Below are 20,667 nucleotides of genomic sequence, written 5' to 3' on the forward strand. Positions count from 1 at the left end.
GTATATTAACCTACTGAAATAAAAAAAAACTAAAATTTTCACCAATGCTCTCTACTAACCGAATTTGTCTTAACCCTTACAGATCGGGGGGGGGGGGGGTCATATTGACCCCCCCTTCTGTTTTTTCAATGTCATTTTTTTTGTAGGTAAGATAGAGAGTTGTGACTTCATGACTTTTTAAGTTTAGTAATTATACCTCGGCAAGAGTTGATCTTATAAGGATATCTGGTCTGTGTCGGTTGTGGCGTCCGGTCAAAGTCGGTTAGGTGGAACCAAATTTAGAAAAAATTCTAAATAAATCTTAATTTCTACATTATGACTTTTGGTTATAAGGTAGAAACCTAAAATTTTTTTGGTGAATACTTAGATATCAATGACCATCTGAGAAAAGTTGTGTTATGACCGTTTGACCGCTCCCTGACCGACTTTATGACTGATTTTTGTCCGGCTTTTACTACAGACATATATCATGAATATCGTGGCTTCTATTACAGCTAGAGGCCTAAATTTTTTTTTGGTAAATCCTTGAGCAACAGTAAACAGATAAAAATATTAATTGGCGCCGCCAACCGCCGTTTTACCGCCGTAACCGCCGAAAATGGCGGTTTCCGTTATTTGCCGTTTTTCGGCGATGATCTGAAAAAGTAATTTTTTTGTTATGAAAAATAAAAGTTCGTCCTAAAATTTGGTTATCCTAGCTGCAAAATTGGCCGCTCTACAGCTGTTTTAATATTTAGCGGCTGGCCGCTAAAAAGCGGCTAAGGAGCGGTCTGACCGCTATGACTAGAAAAAGTAATTTTCTCTAAAAATACACATGAACCACCAGAAAAAATGTCTCTAACTGTAACAGGAGCCGAGATAGAGGGGGGGGAAATATGACCCCCCCCCCCCCCAATCTATTAAGGTGGGAATAGGGGCCCGATCTGTAAGGGTTTAAAAAATAGAACAAAGATGAAAATTCCTTTTAAAAATTATGATCCTAGCCAGAAAAATCCTGAAATAACCATCAAAACCAAAATATTTTGCAGAAATGACCTCAATGTTACATTTCTGTTAGGAGTTCTTTGACTTGGATCAATATCTTAAAATGAATTTTTATTCTTATTTTACTCTTCAGGTACTAAGATTATAAAAAATCAATTTACCATAAGACAGTTCATATCAGATTTGTTCCCCGGAGACCCTGGTATCCAGTCAGTAAAACTAACTAAATTATAAAGTAAAATATTAAATTATTACATAAATACAAATACAAAGAAAGAAATCCACCTAAAATATCAACGGTGCTTTCACACAAAATACTCTGGTGGATCATTTTATTTTAAAATATATTTAAACATAAATGGGGGCCTGCTGGATGTCCAATCTTTTTTAATTTTTATTTTTTTTTGTGGAGGGGGGGGGGGGTAAAAATCTTTATAGATGGGATTTTTGCAATAATCAAAGAGGGAGTGTCAGTGCCCAACCACCACCCATATCACTTTTTAAATTTTGAAGAGCCAAAAAATCAGGGTAATTTTTTCCACGTAATTCCGTCAAGTTAGTTGTAAGCTTTCAGTCAAATCCTTATTAGGTTTTTTTTAACTGTTTTTAAGTTTGCGTTTATTTATACTATGCATTTGATCAAAATTAAGAACAGTTTGGCCTAATGAGTGCATTTGACTGGATTTTGGACGCAACTTTACGGAACTACAAAAAAAAACTTCTATTTATCTATTTGTTACTACTAACTACCAAACAGTTAATACCTGGAGATCCATCTGTCCACACCCATGTGTATTCCTGTTGTGTACCACCAAGCCATACGAAATTATTAACTCCTCTTAGTATATTTTCTAAATAATATTATAACATGTAGATAAACATGATACCAGTTCTATTTGCAGTTTCAATTTTATTGGTTGGTATTTATGGATAATCTTATTGTTAATTTAGGCAAGATATATTTTTCCTATCAATTTCAAACTTGTAATGGTGATTCCTGTAAGAGTTAGGTATGTCTAAGAACTTTTTTGAATAAAATAATTATATTATCTAGTTTTGCTAATTTTTGAAATTTTGTAACTTTTCATACAGTTTTGTTTAATATAGGGTTGGGCCGGATATCCGGTGTGGCCGGATATCCGGCCGGATATCCGGCCATTTTCAATATTCGGCCGGATACCGGATATTGAAACTATCTGGCCGGATATCCGGCAATATAATCTTTTATATTCTACAATAAAAATCTCTGTTTTTTTAATCTTAAATGGGTGTAATTTTCTTATTATTGAAGCTAGAATTACAATTTTTTTTGAATATGTTTATCTTCATGTAAATTTTATATTAGAAATCTCAAAACATAAATTTTGGCGGAGGCAGCAGTACTTGGCAGCTGCCAGCCGCAAACCGACGGTTGGCAGGTAAACGGCAACGGATTTATTAAATTGTAATATGTCATGAAGATATATAAAAAAGCCTAAGTTTAAAATTTGAAATCTTCAAGTAAAAATTTGCGGTCACAGGAACCGTTTAAAGATTTCTGGAGACCTGGAGGTTCAGGACTTGCAGGATTATACCTGGAACCTGAAATCGACTTGAACACATATATTACATATGAGGATGTACGACTATAGGATATTTTAGTTTTAAATAACATAAAACGCTCTGTTTAAGTAAAAAAATATTTTTACTTTTTACCTGAATGACCTTACCAGATTTGCTGGCATCCTGTGCCTGCCAGGAAGGAGGTATTAAAAAAATTTTAACTCAGAGTTATATGTCAGACCCATATTTCGAAAGTCACTCAGTTATAGCCCTCTACATTTATACACAGAAAATAAAAAAGAAAAAAAAACAAGGGGGGGGGGGGGGCAGGCATTCAACGCCACCTTCCCGCCCATCCTCCAACCATTAGGGGTTGATATTACAGATTGAGTGTAGTAATAGTTAATTAGATTTATTTGCTAAGAAGAAAGATCATTAAATAGTTACTTAATTTAAGTTTTAACCTTAATTTTATCCTATTATATAAAGAAGTAAGCTTTTTTTGTCTGTAGCGAAGAATCTCGCTAACCGCTGAACCGATATGGTTCTCCTTTAGAGTGAAGCTTCTTATAGGTCCCAGGGTGGTTTTAGGCTGTTTAATTTTTATAAAAAAATCGTTGTAAGGTTTTAAGTTATTTTTCTGCACTTTCATGTCCCTTTTAATATCCCTAGATACTAGGGACGCAGCCGCTAGTATAATATAAAACACCAGTTTATGAAGAAATTTTTTTTGCGGTTATAGTCCCTTTCGTGGTACGCCCCTTAAGGAGCGATTATTCGTATTTTCACAGTAGCTTTCCCCCTATTTCTAGCCCCTCGCTGGGTACTCTAACCTTGCACGGCCAATTGCCTAACCCTGCAGGGCAATCACCTAACCAAATATAACCTAACCTAACCTAAAATAACCTATTAAAAGCAATTTTAAAAAGTCAACGAATTGCCACGAAAGGAACTATATCCTTTTTTGATATTTTAATATGTAGTAATTTGGCCGGTTATCCGGCCGGATATCCGGTAATTTGGCCGAATAACCGGATATTTGCCGGATATCCGGCCGGATACTGGATATCTGGTATTTGAAATCAGCCGGATATCTGGTATCCGGTATCCGGCCAAAAAATATCCGGCCCAACCCTAGTTAATATTTATATTCTTTTTAGGTTCTGCCACTCTAGAAGCGCTTATGGTTGTTTGTCCAACCATGATATTAGAGCTTCATTCTTATGAATTATCATCTTTTTTAATAAAATTTCATTATTTGTTTATAATAGCAACTAAAAGTCCTCTATATTTTAAACACAACGCCTTCCCCCCTCCTTTCCCCCAACTGTTAAGGGTTAAAAAATCGTCACCAACCTTTTACAAATAGCCACTCCTGACTTGACCTTATAGAAGCAAGTTCTGCACCCTGTCCTCCACATTCATCCTTTGCTTCAATCCAAGCTCTATGGTTATCATCTAGCAGTATGTAGTTGTAACAATGCCCTGAAAATATTTAAGAATTTATAAACAATGAAATTTAGATAAGTTTAAGGGGGAAATATTAGTTGGAAAAAAAACAAACTGTTAGTTTATTGATTTTAAAACAATCCACCATTAATGCTCCCTTTTATAATTCATCAATAGAAAATTCAGGAACTAGAGAGAAATAAAAAATAGCAAACAATCTCAAGCTGTCTGATAAAATTTTCACTATAGTAATCTTGTTTTTGTACCATAGTAAGAGTAGTTATCTATATAACTCTCACTCTCTCTTTTTCTCTTTCACTTTATGTATAATTTATTCTTTCTTTCTCTTTTTCACTCATTATCATCATTTGCTCTCTTTCTCTCTCTCTCTCTTTTTCTCGCAATCTCTCTCTCTTCTCTCTTCTCTCTCTCCCTCTCTCTCTCTATCTCTCTCCCTCTCCATCGCTCTCTCTCGCTCTCCTTCTCTCCCTCTCTCTCTTTCTTTCTCTTTTCTTTCTTATTCTTTCTTTCTCTCTCCCTCTCTCTCTCTCTCTCTCTCTGTTGTTCTTTCTCATTCTATTTCTCACTCTCTCTTTCTCTCTAGTTTTATCTTACACACTATTCTTTTCTCCTTTTCTCTCTCTCTTGCTCTATTTGTCTTTCTTTCTCCTTTTTTCTTTCTCTCTGTCTCTTACCTTTTCCTTTTTTTCTCCCTATCTATCGTCTCCTCTCTCTCTCTCTCCTTTTCTTCCTCTCTCAGTTTCTTTCTCTATTTGTTTCTTACTCTATCTTTTTTTCTCATTTTCTCCCTCTCTCTTTCTCCTCTTCTCTCATTTTTTCTCTTACTCTTTCTTTCTTTCTTCTTTTCTCTCTCTCTGTTTTTCTTTCTCCTTTTTTTCTTTCTCTTTGTAGCTTACCTTTTCCTTTTCTCTAATCTCTCTCTCTCTTTATCTTTATATATAATATCATACATTCTATCCAAAAAATATTGTTTCTTTCTTTTTTAATTATCTCCTTCTGTCTTTCTTTATCTCCTTTCCTCCCTTTTTCTCTCTCTCTTTCTCTTAAAGTTTAACCCTTACAGATTGGGGGGGGGGAAGGGGGGGCTCAAAGAGCCCCCCCCCTCTAGTTTTTTCAATCTCATTTTTTTTGTAGGTAAGATGGAGAGCTGTAACTTCATGACTTTTTAAGTTTAGTAATTATACGTCGGCAAGAGTTGATTTTATTAGGATATCTGGTCTGTGTCGGTCGTGGTGTCCGGTCAAAGTCGGTTGGGTAGCAAAAAAAATTCTAAATAAATCTTAATTTCTACATTATGACTTTTGTGTATAAGTTAGAAACCTAAAATTTTTTTTGTGAATACTTAGATATCAATGACCATCTGAGAAAAGTGGTGTTATGACCGTTTGACCGCTCCCTGACCGACTTTATGACCGATTTTTGTCCGGCTTTTACTACAGACATATATCATGAATATCGTGGCTTCTATTACAGCTAGAGACCTATAATTTTTTTTGGTAAATCCTTGAGCAATAATAAACAGATAAAAATATTAATTTGCGCCGCCAATCGCCGTTTTACCACCGTAACCGCCGAAAATAACGGTTTCCGTTATTTGCCGTTTTTCGGCAATGATCAGAAAAAGTAATTTTTTTGTTATAAAAAATAAAAGTTCGTCCTAAAATTTGGTCATCCTAGCTGCAATATTGGCCGCTCTACAGCTGTTTTAAATTTAGTGGCTGGCCGCTAAAAAGTGGCTAAGGAGCGGTCTGACTGCTATGACTAGAAAAAGTAATTTTCTCTAAAAATACACATGAACCACCATAAAAAAATTTTACGTCTATATCTGTACCAGGAGCCGAGATATTAAGGTGGGAATTGGGGCCCGATCTGTAAGGGTTAAGAAACAAATAAAATAATTATCTATCTATCTTATAATCAAAATAATTAAAGTAGATTTTTTTTGCTAAAATTGTCATTCACGGATTTTTTGAAGGGTAGTCAACTTTGGCGCATATTTCGCCATGACAGGAGGACAGCTAGACCAAAATGGACACCAGATTCGGAATCTCCGACCTTAAATTGTTGGAGAAAGAGGTCTTAAATTTTTCATATAGGCCCAATGGAAGCTATAATATGTAAAACCATTTTTTGTGACCTTAAGAGTTGAATAAAATGATTTTTAATTTAAATAATATTTATTCATCAATGAGGATAATAAATATATCTAAGAATTTGTTTGTTGTTATTAACCCTTAACAGTCGGGCCCCTTGCCGCACCTTAATCAGTCAGGGGGGGGGGCGTTCAACGCCCCCCCATATTATCTCAGTTCCTATTAGAGCTAGAGGGCTAAAAATTTTTGTGCAAGAAACCTGTGTTATGATGAATTTCCGACCTTTTATAAGTCTAAGTCATTTTTCGCTTCCTTCACCCTTTTATTTAACAACCTTTGTTTTTAGGTCCTTTTTTACTTAAAAATTTCAAACGGCTGTAATTTTTTTATTTTTGAAGCTAGAAGAACAATTTTTTTGCAGAAAATGTTTATTTTTATGTAAATTTTATATTTGAAATATCAAACATAAATTTCAGCGGCCGCAGCTGTATTTGGCAGCTGCCAGCCGCCGCAGTCGGCGGTCGGCGGGAAAACGGCGGCGGATCTCTATGAAATTTTAATACATTATCAAGACATGAAAGAAAAGCTTAAGTTTAAAATTTGAAGTCTCTAAGTCAAAAATTGCGGCCACAGGAGCCTTTAAAAGATTTCTGGAGACCTGGAGGATCAGGACCTGCAGGATCATACCTGGAACCTGAAATTGACTTAAACACCTGTATTTAAGATGAGAATGTACTACTAAAGGATATTTTAGTATTTTGGTAAGATAAAATGCTTTGTTTAAGTCAAAAAAATATTTTTGTTTGTTTACCTGGATGACCCTGCCAGGTTTGCTGGCATCCTGTGCCCGCCAGGATGGAGATTTTCAAAAAATTCTAACTCTCAGTTATGTGTCATACCCATACTTAAAAAGTCAAGCAGTTTGGGCTCTTTATCTTTCACACACAGAAAATGAGATAGAAAAAACCGAATGGGGGGGCGTTCAACGCCCCCCCCCCCTGACCGTTAAGGGTTAAGTTAAAGATATGCAAAATTAGTTTACCTGTGTTTCCATCAAAATATCCATTATTACCACATGTAACTGAAATAATATCATAATAAGAAAAGAATCATTTTCTTTCCATTAAACAGTCCTAACCCTTTAAGTTTAAGCTCCATAGCTAAATCTTGATGTATTGGAAATAGGAAAAATTGTATGCAATGGTGCTGTTTTAAGGTGGAGCTGGCAGTAGCCTTCACAGTTGCCATTCTTGTGTGAGAAAATGACATGATGACTTCACAGGAGGGCAAGTTGTTGTAGGGGGACTAGTAATCACAGGTGGACAAGACGTTGTAAATCTAAAACTTGCAGGTTATTGTTTACTAGATAGAATATTTATAATAAAAAAGAGATGATAAGAGTAGAAAACTTTTCAAACTTTTTCTAAAAATCAATTACATGCTGCTGCAAGGCTGCAGTTCATGACACATTAATGTCAGGTCCAACAACTTAGGATAACTAAGGGTAGCATAATTGATCTGTTGTGGAACAATAAAAACAATTATTGGAAAGGAGAACCATTTCTATTGGGAGGGTGGCGGCACCCTCCTTTAAAATAGAATAAACCTTCCATGGACCAATGAAAAGCTTTACTGTAAAAGAGAACAATATCAGTTTAGTGGGTTGCAAGATCCTTAGGTACTCACATACACATATCTCCTTACCTGGTATCTCACAGACAGCAGGAAATGTGCCATATCTCCCATTACATGGTTCATCATTCCATTTGAAATCTTGATTGGACCTCCTCCTACGCCACTAATCAAGAATTTTTAAATTTTGGATTGGTTGTAAATAGGTATATTAAATTTCTTAAATATATAATATGTCAACAGAAAGTACAAACTGTAAAATTCTGAACTATAGAGATAAAAATCTTCTCTAAACAGATTATTACCATAACACAGTCTTCATCACCATCATAATTGTTTGGTTCCATATCCCGCCAGTCAGTGTAGTTCACTATAATTCAAATTGACATAAAAAACTAAAATAAATTTTCCAAATGCTCTGAATGGAAGTGGATTTGCTGCATTGATATAACCTGTTTGTGAACTGTGCAACTGACTGTTCACAGCATACATAACGTCAGTGCATAAATTTATACATTCCACACTCTTCAATGCAAAACCGCGAAGTTAGGCAAAATTATTTAATTTAATATTTAAATCAAAAACAAAATTTTTTCCTACAAATAAAAATGCACACCTGGTGTTCCATCTGTCCAAACCCAAGAATCTTCAGATTGTATATCGTTAGCCCCCATCCAGAAGCCATTAGATTTCCCAGCTTGTGAAAATAAACCTAAATGATAGTAAGATTTTTAATAATAAAATGTAGATAACTACACATATGATAGAACATAGTCTTAATTTAAATATTACTACCTTTGACAAACTCATTTTCTTGACTTGAACTTATTTTTACAAGTCTTGCATTTGGTTTCAGAGAAGCACATGTTAGTTTAGCAGCTTTCCAAGACATCTTTTTATTCACAATTTTGTAACATGAACCTATAATTATTTCAAAATTATCCATTGAAAAACTATAATATAAATCATATTGTTTCATCTTGCTACTCCCCAAGTGAAGAATTTTGGCATTTTCTATCTTACCTAGATATCAGACTTTAATATTTTCTATTTTGTGATATCTTTAAAATATAGCAATATTGTCACATATTTACTTCGAAACACAGATTTTTATGCCAAAATGAAAGAATATTATAAGAGAAATATCAATTTTAAGAAAGGATTTTAAGAACAGTGAGTTATTTTAAATCAATATTTTTGAATAATAGGACTAGATAAAATTCTTTCCAACCCCTTTAATCCTTAGATCATGGAAAAGGAAGCACTTTTAGATACTTTTTACATATTTACCTGTTGATGGGTCTTCTGTCCAATCTCCAGGACATCTACTGACATAAGCTGAATGATAATACATGGTGTTCCAAAAAACTATGATAGAGGGGGGTCTAAATTAGTCCCCCCCCCCCCCAATTTATTAAGGTGGGAATTGGGGCCCAATCTGTAAGGGTTAGACAATCCACCATTTATGCTTCCTTTTAAAATTCAATAATAGATAATTCGGGAACTGACCAGCGAATGACAATTTTAGCAAAAAAAATCTACCAAATTATTTTGATCATAAAATAGATAGATAGTTAGATTATACCTATTTTATTTCTTTCTTAAACATAGAGAGGAGAGAGAGAGAGAGAGAGATAGAAAGGGTGAAAAGGAGATAAAGAAAGAAGGAAGGAGATAATTATAAAGGGAGATAAAGAAAAGATATTTTTTTGATAGAATGTATGATATGATATATAAAGATAGAGAGAGAGAGAGCTGAGAGTGAAAGAAAAGGAAAAGGTAAGAGACAGAGATAAAGAAAAAAGGAGAATGAAAGACAGAGAGAGAGAAAAGAAGAAAGAAAGAGAGAGTAAGAGAGAAATAGAGAGAAGGAGAGAGAGAGGAAGAAAATGACATAGAAAGACAGAGAGAGAAAAGGAGAGAGAAAATGAGAAAGAAAGAGAGAGTAAGAAAGAAATAGAGTTCTCATGGTATGTATGACTTTATTCTACCATTAACACAAGCTGCTTAAGTAGAATTGTAAAAGGTATGAATTTTGATTGACTACTTTAATCTTTAATGATTAACTGAGACCAGAGAATGTGGCGTGGCATTTTGTGTGTGTATGCATTTCAAATGGAAACAAAGAAGAGAAAACATATTTTGGGACAAATAGTGGGCTTTCTCTCTTGTGTGTCACAGAGAGTGGAGCGATCTAATAGCTAGTCAGGGGCTTCACCATGAAACACTTTAGGTATGAAAGGGATCCTTGGAGTAGAAAAGTGTGGTATATAAGGAAAATTGATTTTAGCCAGCAAAGTAAAATATTATAATTATGATTTCATAAACTTATGTTGTCTATCTTTTGTGTGCCTATTACAATGCATTATTACATGATTCATTTAGCCAAATGATATTCTTTTATAAGCAAATTTGACCAAAGAATTAATAAGTTCTTAATTACTTTCATAAAGATTCATAAAAGTCCCCAAAGTTTTTAAAACAACAAATGATATCAATACTATATAACTATTTCTTAATGTTTGTTGATTATTAATTAATTTGTTTTTTCAGGACTATCATAATAGAGTAAACTCAATAAATTATCTATATATATATATCCTGTTGATTGGTCCTGGCTATGGTTAGACGTCTTCAGCTTAAGATCTCAAAGACTTCTTTTACCTTTGAAGTCAATACTTGACCAAAATTGCTATATGGTCAAGACGGCCTAAACTAGATAGAGAGAAAGAAAAATAGAAATAGAGAGAGATAGAGAGAGAAAAACAAAATGAGAGAGAGAGAGAAAGCGATAATAAGAGAGAAAATCCCTTTTCTAATTAAGAAAAAACATAACAAAAAGATAAAATAAAAATATTAAACTTTCAGGGATCTAAAGAGATAAGACAATTGCTAATACATTGAAATACATTCCCAATGATGATACATTTCTGTAGATTACAATTAGTGACTGTAATGTTTTTTGGCACCAACTTTTGAATTTTTGAATAATGATGTATATGACAACAATACAAGGCAACTCTATAATCAAGTCCTAAAATTGAACGTGAGTATTTATGCAATTTTGCAACAAAAATAGTTACAATTTTGTTCTCACTTATTTGTTTACAAGTTTTAACACTCTACAAGGGTTAATGTTTCTTTTGTCCTTATTTCTGATTTTAAAGCTTCGCCTTTAGGAATGTCATACATAAACTAGGAAGGTACAATTATTACAAATACTAGAGTTGGCTTGATATAACTATCTTACTAATGGCTAGTTTTCTATGAGAACATATCTATTTATCTATTTCTCAATAAATCAATTTTTCTCCCCCGCCATTACTATCTAAAAGAAAGAAGTAAATATTTAATAATTTAAATGATTTTAAAAAGATTTTTTTAATCATATTTTTTTTTCACAGTTCCATCACCAAAGGGTTAATATGATTAAAATTTTAGTTTTAATATTTGAACACAAAAAAGGAAGTGTCACCACAATCGAATTCTATTACAACAGAATTTTCTTAAATTTACTATATAAAAAATTTAAATTTTCTTTTTATTATTAAAAATTGATAATTCAATATAATGTAAATAGCAACATGAAATGAAAAAATTAATTTATTTTTAATAAAGTAAAATAATGGGTCTCATCATTCTGGCCAATGAGAGTTTATTATGGGTTATTGGAGCACTATGAGTTTTAAACATTTATTCCTTGGAAAACTTGAGCTTATTTATAGACATTTATTTCCTATATAGATCTGACATGGATCTTGAAGCAATAAAGCAGGCTGTTTTGTAAATGTTAAAAATTGGAAGAATCTATTAAAAAAAAGTTATTGCAAATATATATAGTAAATGAAAACCCTGTAACAAATTCAAATACTTTAAATCAAATTTAAATAAAAACTTAATAAATACACAGAAAAATATCATCAAATTGACACATAGACAAAGCAAGTTAAAAAAAAACAAAGTAAATCACAAAACCTTAATGTTTGCCCCTTTTGAAGCATGACCGACAGACAGACAGACAATTTATTGATTATATATGCATATGCCATAGAAATCTTCACTTCAAATTTTAGCCTTCTATCTTCAGTCGAGAAAATTTTATTTTTCCCATGGCATTAAGTAATGACTGACTGACGGACAGACAGAAAAATTTTGAAGAATCTGGTTTGATATAATTGTTGACATTCTATAGATAATGCAATTTCAAGAGTTTATATTTACTTCAGAACTTAAATAAAAGTGGTCGTGGCTGATATAATATAAGCAGTTATAACATCAAAACAACACATTTATGTTTACAAGATAACAACAACTAAAATTAATAACGGGGGGTGGTCGACTTCAACCCTCCATCCACCTCAAGTGTCCCCAGAGGTGCGTAGTCGCTAGTATTTTCTTTTATGTAAAGTAGTAAGTTTTTTTTTGTCTATAGCAAAGGATTTCACTAAGTGCTGAAACTATGTGGTTCTTCTTTACAGTGAAGCTTCCTATAGGTCCAAGGAATGTTTATAACTATTTTGGGAAGATTATCTACAACTTCCCTAGAAATTGTTCCTAGAAAAAATGACCCCCCCCCCCACCTGAAACATTAGAACTACTGGTTTGTATGGATTGTACTTTACATGGAAGCTTTACAAATATATTTGGGAAGTTTTAGGCAATTTTTCTGTCCTTCTCCAAGAGGCTGGGGTTAAAGCAACTAGTGTAATGATAATATCAACTTATTTATTTAAACCTTTTAAAGGATTCTTGTACCTATGGATACAGTTTGTTATATAGTACATGAAGTGACTTATTAATCATACAGTATCATACAGTTAAACAGACAGATAACCAGAGAGACTAACAGACTAACTTTATTATGAACATACTACACATAAGGTATTCCATTCTATTTAATTAAATATCTTTCTTTTTCTCACTTTTTAATTATCTCCCTCTTTCTTTCTTTCTATCACTTTTTATCTCTCTCACTCTCTTTCTCTTTCTCTCTCTCTCTCTCTCCTTCTCACTCTCTCTCTCTATCTCCTTCTCTCTCTCTCTTTCTCCCCTTCTCTTTCTCCTTCTCTCTCTTTTCTCTCCCTCTCTCTCTTTCTTTCTCTATTTCTTTCTTTCTCCTTTTCTCTCTCCCTCTCTGTCTGTGTCTTTTTTCTTATTTTCTCCCTCTCTCTATCTGTTTCTCTCTATTTCTCTTCTACTCTCGCTTACTTTCTTCTTTTCTCTCTCTATTTCTCTCTTACTCTCTATTTCTTTCTTTTTTTCTCTCTCTTTCTGTCTTTTTTTCTCCTTCTTTTCTTTTTCTCTGTCTCTCACCTTTTCCTTTTTTTCACTCTCTCCCTCTCAATCTTTATATATTATAACATACATTCCATAAAAAAAAATATCTTTTCTTTCTCTCCCTTTATAATTATTTCCATCTCTCTCTCCTTCTCTCTCTCCCTCTCTCTCTCTCTCTCTCGATGTTTAAGAAAGAAATAAAATAGTTATAATCTAACTATCTATCTATCTTATGATCAAAATAATTTGGTAGATTTTTTATTCCTAATATTGTCCTTTTTTGAAGGGTAGTCAACTTTGGCGTCATTTTTCGCCATGAATGAGGATATTTAGACCAAAATGGATGCCAGATTCGGAATCTCTGACCCTTAATTGTTGAAGAAAGTGGTCTTTAATTTTTCATATAGGCCCTTTTTGAGGGTGGTCCTTTTAAGAGTTGAATAAAATGATTTTTAATTAGAATAATATTTATTCATCAATGAGAATAATAAATATATCTAAATTTATTGTTGTTATGAAATTAAAGATATACAAAATCAATTTACCTGTGTTTTCATCAAATGTAACTGAAATAATATCATAATAATAAAACAATAATTTTCTTTCCATTAAAAAGTCCTAACCCTTTAAGTTTAAGCCCTATATCTAAATCTTGATGCGTTGGAAAATGGGGAAATTTTATGCAATGGTGCTGGTTTAAGGCAGAGCTGGCAGTAGCCTTCACAGTTGCTATTATTGTGCGTGAAAATGATGTGATGATGTCACAGTAGGGCAAGTTGTAGGTGGACTAGTAATCACAGGTGGACAAGACGTTGTAAATCTAAAACTTGCAGGTTATTGTTTACTAGAGAGAATATTTATGATAAAAAAGAGATGATAACAGTAGAAATTTTTTTAAATTTTTACTATCAATCAATTATATACTGCTGCAAACTGCAGTTCGTGACACATTAATGTCAGATCAAACAACCTAGGATAACTAAGGGTAGCATAAAAATTAGATTAAAAAATTTGGATCATATGAAGGAAATGAAGTCATTCCTTAAAAGGACAGAAATTTCATTCCAAAAAGGACAGAAATCATCTTCCTTTTTCTCAGATAAGTGAAATATGGACAAAAATCACTCTCCTTTTTCTCACATATCTGAAAAAGAGAATAAAAATCACCTTCCTAAATCTCACTTAATCTTCCTAATCCTAAGAAAATTAACCTAGTTCCTCCAAATTCTACCTTTTCATAACAAAGTCTACCTTTTCCTTACACATTCTCACTTATTCTCAGATAACCTACCTTATTCTAAGAAATTCTTCCTAAATCTAAGAAAATCTACCTTACTCCCCAAATTCTTCCTTGGTCCCCCAAATTCTTCCTTATTCTAGGAAATTCTACCTTATTCTAAGAAATTCTTACTTGTTCTAAGAAAATCTACATTATTCTGAGAAATTCTTCCTTATTCTAAGAGAATCTTCCTAATTCTCCCAAACTCTTCCTTATTTTAAGAAAATCTACCTTATTCTAACAAATTCTTCCTTATTCTAAGAAAATCTACCTTATTCTAAGAAATTCTTCCTTATTCTAAGAAAATCTACTTTATTCTAAGAAAATCTACCTTATTCTAAGTAATTTTTCCTTATTCTAAGAAATTCTTCCTTATTCTAAGAAAAACTACCTTATTCTAGGAAATTCTTCCTTATTCTAAGAAATTCTACTTTATTCTAAGAAATTCTTCCTTATTCTAAGAAATTCTTCCTTATTCTGACAAATTCTTCCTTATTCTAAGAAAATCTACCTTATTCTAAGAAATTCTTCCTTATTCTAAGAAAATCTACCTTATTCTAAGAAATTCTAACTTAAGAATTTCTTAGAATAAGTTAGATTTTCTTAGAATAAGGAAATATTTGTTAGAATAAGGAAGAATTTCTTAGAATAGGGAAGAATTTTGGGGAATAAGGTAGATTTTCTTAGAATAAGGAAGAATTTCTTATAATAAGGTAGATTTTCTTAGAATAAGGTAGAATTTCTTAGAATAAGGAAAAATTTCTTAGAATAAGGTAGATTTTCCTAGAATAAGGAAGAATTTCTTAGAATGAGGTAGATTTTCTTAGAATAAGGAAGAATTTGCAAGAATTAGGTAGATTTTCTTAAAATAAGGAAGAATATCTCAGAATAAGGTAGATTTTCTTAGAACAAGTAAGATTTTCTTAGAATAAGGTAGAATTTGGGGGAATAAGAAAGATTTAGGAAGAATAAGGTAGGTTTTCTTAAAATAAGGTAGAATTTCTTAGAATAAGGTAGATTTTCTTTGAATAAGGAAGAATTTCTTAGAATAAGGTAGATTTTTTTAGAATAAGGAAGAATTTGGGAGAATAAGGTAGATTTTCTTAGAATAAGGAAGAATTTTTTAGAATAAGGTAGATTTTCTTAGAATAAGGTAGAATTTCTTAGAACAAGGAAGAATTTGAGGGAATAAGGTAGATTTTCTTAGAATAAGGAAGAATTTGGGGGAATAAGGTAGATTTTCTTAAAATAAGGAAGAGTTTGGGAGAATTAGGAAGATTTTCTTAGAATAAGGAAGAATTTCTCAGAATAATGTAGATTTTCTTAGAACAAGTAAGAATTTCTTAGAATAAGGTAGAATTTGGAGGAATAAGGAATAATTAGGGAGAATAAGGTTGATCTTCTTAGAATAAGGAAGAATTTCTTAGAATAAGGTAGATCTTCTTAGAACAAGGAAGACTTTCTTAGATTAAGGAAGAATTTGGGAGAATAAGGTAGATTTTCTTAGAATAAGGAAGAATTTTTTAGAATAAGGTAGATTTTCTTAGAATAAGGTAGAATTTCTTAGAACAAGGAAGAATTTGAGGGAATAAGGTAGATTTTCTTAGAATAAGGAAGAATTTGGGGGAATAAGGTAGATTTCTTGGAATAAGGAAGAATTTCTTGGAATAAGGTAAGTTATCTGAGAATAAGGGAGAATTTGTGTAATTAAGGTAGAATTTCTGAGAATAAGGAAGAATTTGGTAAAATAAGGTAGATTGATTAAACATGGTTGTAATAGTGAGGAAAAGGAAGAATTTCTAAGAACTAGGAAGAATTTGTAAGATGGTGGACAGAGGTCACCTTCCTTTAGTGAGAATTTGTAAGATAGTGGACAGAAATCACCTTCTTTACTGAGAATTTGTAAGAAAAAGGAAAGGAAATAGCCTTCCTATTCCTTTTAGGAATGACTTCATTTCCTTTATATTATCCAAAAATTTTTCCAAACATTCGGACAATTGGGCGTTCAAATAGGACCTAGTGGTAGTTAGAATCAGTTGAGAACAAAATCCTAGCCGTTCCTTCTTGCCAGATATCGTCATTTTAAGATTTTAAGTAAAATTACACTAAATATCCAAATAAAAACTTAAATCTTCTTTAATTTTTTAGTATAATTTTAGCGAGACAGCCCCAAAGCAGAGTATCTTTGCTCCTGTGGCCAAACTAACTGCCTTGAGTTCCTAACAGAGAGTGCCTTCATGTGTTAACACAAATAGGGATTCAAACCCATTCCCAAAACTAACCAACGTGGAATAGCTGTGTATTACAGCATGAGGTCAGTATTTTTACCACTGACAGATAGACAGCAAGGCCTATTCTAACCAGAAACTTGATCATTCACCCACAGGCCCTAGTTGAGCACCTTTGAGGTCTGCACCACATGTTTACTTGGGTGTCGTTCACCTGCACCCTAGGATTGGGCAGGTTGAGATCTAATGGGGCCCTTAGACTCCCATTTACCCTGGCCAAGCTCAGAGTGATGTTACACACCTTGCCCATGCCCTGTTCATGAGATGCTCCCCTGCCAATCACATCTCAGCACAGCTGCCACAGAAGGATAGCTGCAGGTGGTTGGCCGTATACCTTCGCTGAAGATGCAAATTAGCACTACCCTGATCTTGATCCTCCAGGAGATTATGGTGGTGTGCATTACCCCGTCCCGGATTTGAAAAATGTTGTTAAAATTTTTGCCCCCAGCCAAAATATGGTTGATTTATGCATAGAAATGACCCATGCAAAATATTTTTTCTGTAGTGCAAAAATTGCGACGGTACAAGCACTGCAAAGTTTTTGAAATCTGCAAAAAAAACCTGTTTTTATGGCGTTTTTGGGGCTTTTGTACCATCCCAATTTTAAAGATTTTTACAAAATTTCAATTCAAGTGTGAAATTTACCAAAAAAAATGGGGGCAGTCTCAATTATAACATATGAAGGTGTAGCAAGTAATATTCCAAATACAAAATTGTCAAATTGCATACATATATAATAGGATTGGGCCAGATACTTTTTTGGACGGATACTGGATATCTGGCAGATTTAAAATGCTGGATATCCGGCAAATATATGTTATTTGGCCGGATATTCGGTTATTTGGCCGGATATCCGGTTATTTGGCCGGATATCCGGTAATTCGGCCAAAAAAGTATCGGCCCAACCCTATTATATATGTATGCAATTGTTTCTTCTTTACAGTAAAGTTTCTGATAGATCCAGGGAATGTTTCAGTTATTAACACCTAGATAAAATTAGAGGATTGACACTTCTCTAAGGTGCCCAAGAGTCCTTTAGAAGCGTTTCCGCTAGAAAGTACTATGGAGAAGCTCTTCTTGTGAAACTTAGATAATTTTTAACATTAGCTTTTTATGTGTCATTATTCATTGTTTATCTCTGTTAATTTTGTACTGACCTAATGGAAAGAACTGTCTTAGCTTATAAAAGATGTTCGGTGCTTTCCCTCAAAGTGTCTTTTTATCCCTGATAACCGCTCCCTCCTTATATTAACTTGCAAGGGTCCCTGGTACCCAATATAAACTATCCAAACCAGACCTTATATAATTAAGAAACAAACTAGAAAGTATCCCTTCCTTTTTTCAAGGTCGGGAGATGGGGGTGAGGGGGGTATGTGCTTGACTTGGCACTTGCGAAACTGGCAATAATTTCCATTAAACTTACGTCTTCAATATATCAAAAACGAAAGCTATAAAGCAGAAGTACCGATTGCAGAGTTGCTACACTTTCTAAACCCTTATTGTTACAGGAATCATCAACCAAAGTTTTCAATCAAAAAATTTCAACTTGCTTAGATTAAATAAAAGAGCTAACCTTTACGGAGTTCGTTCAGACTCATATTATAGAAAAGATTTGCATTTAATAAGTATCAGAAATAGATGGGACAAAATAGGCCGTTTAATACACTAGTCCCAAAAGTTTGAAAATAACCTTTTCTTATTCGTTGACTTAATAACTTTGGGGACTTTCAATAGATTTTGATGGATTGGTTTATTAATTTGACTGTTCAATCGTTTCTACCACTACTATTTTAATCTACAGAAGGGTTAATTTTGTGTATTATTAATAGGGATGTACATCCATTCATTAGCCATAGTCTCATCCCTTAGATCCCTCAGTAACATGTTATTTCTTGTTTTGTAATAAAAATGAAAGTGTTCAAGTTATTATAAGACTTTGGGTACAGGGATCTAGAGGGATAAGACAATGGCTGATAAATTTATTTGTATATCCCATGATGATACACAATCTGACCCTTTTTTGTTGATTACCTAGTGGTTGAAACGTTTGATCACTTAACCTAATGAACCAACCAATTAAAATTCAATAAAAGTCTCCAAAGTTGTTGAGCAAAGAAATAAAAAAAATGTTATTATAAATCTTCCGGGACTAGTGTATTAAACAGCCCAATGTCCCCTCCCTCCCTAGTTATACACTCTTGTATAGTTCAGGGAGGGAGGGGACATTGAGCTGTTTATTAAATTAGTCCCCAAAGTGTTATAACGGTGTTTTCTTACATTTGGGTTAAAACATTGGGGAAATTCAGTAAATTTTATTTGGTTGATTTATTAAGTTGAGTGTTTAATAGTTTCAACTTCTAGTTTTAAACTACAGAAGGGATAATTTTTTGCATCATTATTGGGGATGTACATCAATTTATTAGACATTGTCTTATCCCTTTAGATTCTTGAATAACTTTGAATAACTTTGGGTACAGGGATCTAGATAGAGAAGACAATGGCTGATAAATACCCCATAGTTCAAAAGGCAGGGTTAATGGGAGTCTGAGGGCACCATTAGGTCTAAACCTGCCCAATCCATAGGAGCAGGTGAACAACACCCCAGAAAACATGTGGTGCAGACCTCATAGGTGTTCCACTGGGGCCTGTGGATGAATGATCAGGTTTTCTGGTTAGGATATGCCTTGCCTTCGCTGGTCATCCATCTATCTATACTGACATCATGCTGTATTACACAGCTTTTCCACATTTGTTTGTTTTGGGAATGGGTTCGAATCCCTATTTGTGTTAACACATGAAGGCACTCTCTGTTAGGAACTCCAGACAGTCAATATGACCACAGGAGCAAAGATACTCTGTTTTGGGGCTGTCTCACTAAAATTATACTAAAAAATTGAAAGAAGATTAAAGTTTGTATTTGGATTTTTAGTGTAATTTTATTTAAAATCTTAAAATGGCAATATCTGGCAAGAAGGAACGGCTAGGATTTTGTTCTCAACTGATTCTAACTACCACTAGGTCCTATTTGAATGCCCAATTATCCGAATGTTTGGAAAAAATTTTTAATCTAAAGTTTGGTTAAGGAGGGGTGTGGGAACATTTTGTAGGCTGGCTGTACACTTCCTCAACATATTCAACCTGTTATGGAACAATAAATATTGGAAAGGAGAACCATTTCTATTGGAGGGTGGCGGCACACTCCTCCAAAATACTTTAAACCTTCCATGAACTAATGAAAATCTCTACTAAAAAGAGAACAATATCAGTTTAGTGAGTTGCAAGAACCTTAGGTACACACAAACACAAATCTCCTTACCTGGTATCTCACAGACAGCAGGAAATGTGCCATATCTTCCATTACATGGTTCATCATTCCATTTAAAATCTTGATTGGACCTCCACCTACGCCACTAATCAAGAATTTTTAACATTTTGGATTGGTTTTAAATAGGTATATTAAATTTCTTAAATATATAATATGTTGACAGAAAGTACAAACTGTAAAATTCTGGACTATAGAGATAAAAATCTTCTCTAAACATATTATTACCATAACACAGTCTTCATCACCATCATAATTGTTTGGTTCCATCCTCCCCCAGTCAGTGTAGTTCACTTTAATTAAAATTGACATTGATAATTATAATAGATTTTCCAAATGCTCTGAATGGAAGTGGATTTGGTGCACTGATAGAACCTATTTCTGAACTGTGGAACTGTCTGTTCACAACATACATAACGTCAGTGCATAAATATTACATTCCACACTCTTCAATGCAAAACCGTGAAGTTAGGCAAAATGATTTATTTTAATATTTAAATTGAAAACAAAATTTTTTCCTACAAACAAATAAAAATGTGCACCTGGTGTCCCATCAGTCCAAACCCAAGAATCTTCAGATTGTATATCGTTAGCCCCCATCCAGAAGCCATTAGATTCCCCAGCTTGTGAAAATAAACCTAAATGATGGTAAGATTTTTCATAATAAAATATAGATTACTACATACTACACATATGATAGAACGGTGATCACTGGGATTTTCAAACGTATAGAAATTTCGTACAAAAGTTTTTTCGTTGTGATCTATTCATGATAGTTCA

General features: G+C 33.3%; 1 protein-coding gene across 1 annotated transcript in view; it reads right to left on the reverse strand.

Annotated features, from left to right (window-relative positions):
- Positions 1-1,068: 1,068 nt before the first annotated feature.
- LOC145307614 (C-type mannose receptor 2-like) overlaps positions 1,069-20,667 on the reverse strand; it is a 39,135-nt gene continuing 19,536 nt past the window's right edge. Inside the window, exons 5-17 of the mRNA XM_080150070.1 lie at positions 20,430-20,525; positions 20,116-20,180; positions 19,882-19,975; positions 13,544-13,564; positions 9,012-9,059; positions 8,517-8,642; positions 8,338-8,433; positions 8,027-8,091; positions 7,794-7,887; positions 7,132-7,170; positions 3,883-4,011; positions 1,749-1,835; positions 1,069-1,207 (exon numbers count right to left, since the gene is read on the reverse strand). Coding sequence (XP_080006196.1) covers positions 1,137-1,207; positions 1,749-1,835; positions 3,883-4,011; positions 7,132-7,170; positions 7,794-7,887; positions 8,027-8,091; positions 8,338-8,433; positions 8,517-8,642; positions 9,012-9,059; positions 13,544-13,564; positions 19,882-19,975; positions 20,116-20,180; positions 20,430-20,525 — 1,031 coding nt within the window. The 3' untranslated portion in view covers positions 1,069-1,136. The remainder of the gene's footprint in view (positions 1,208-1,748; positions 1,836-3,882; positions 4,012-7,131; positions 7,171-7,793; positions 7,888-8,026; positions 8,092-8,337; positions 8,434-8,516; positions 8,643-9,011; positions 9,060-13,543; positions 13,565-19,881; positions 19,976-20,115; positions 20,181-20,429; positions 20,526-20,667) is intronic.

This window comes from Acartia tonsa, chromosome 15 (genome assembly GCF_053477335.1).
Source record: "Acartia tonsa isolate MP-2025a chromosome 15, ASM5347733v1, whole genome shotgun sequence".
Lineage (NCBI taxonomy): Eukaryota > Metazoa > Arthropoda > Copepoda > Calanoida > Acartiidae > Acartia > Acartia tonsa.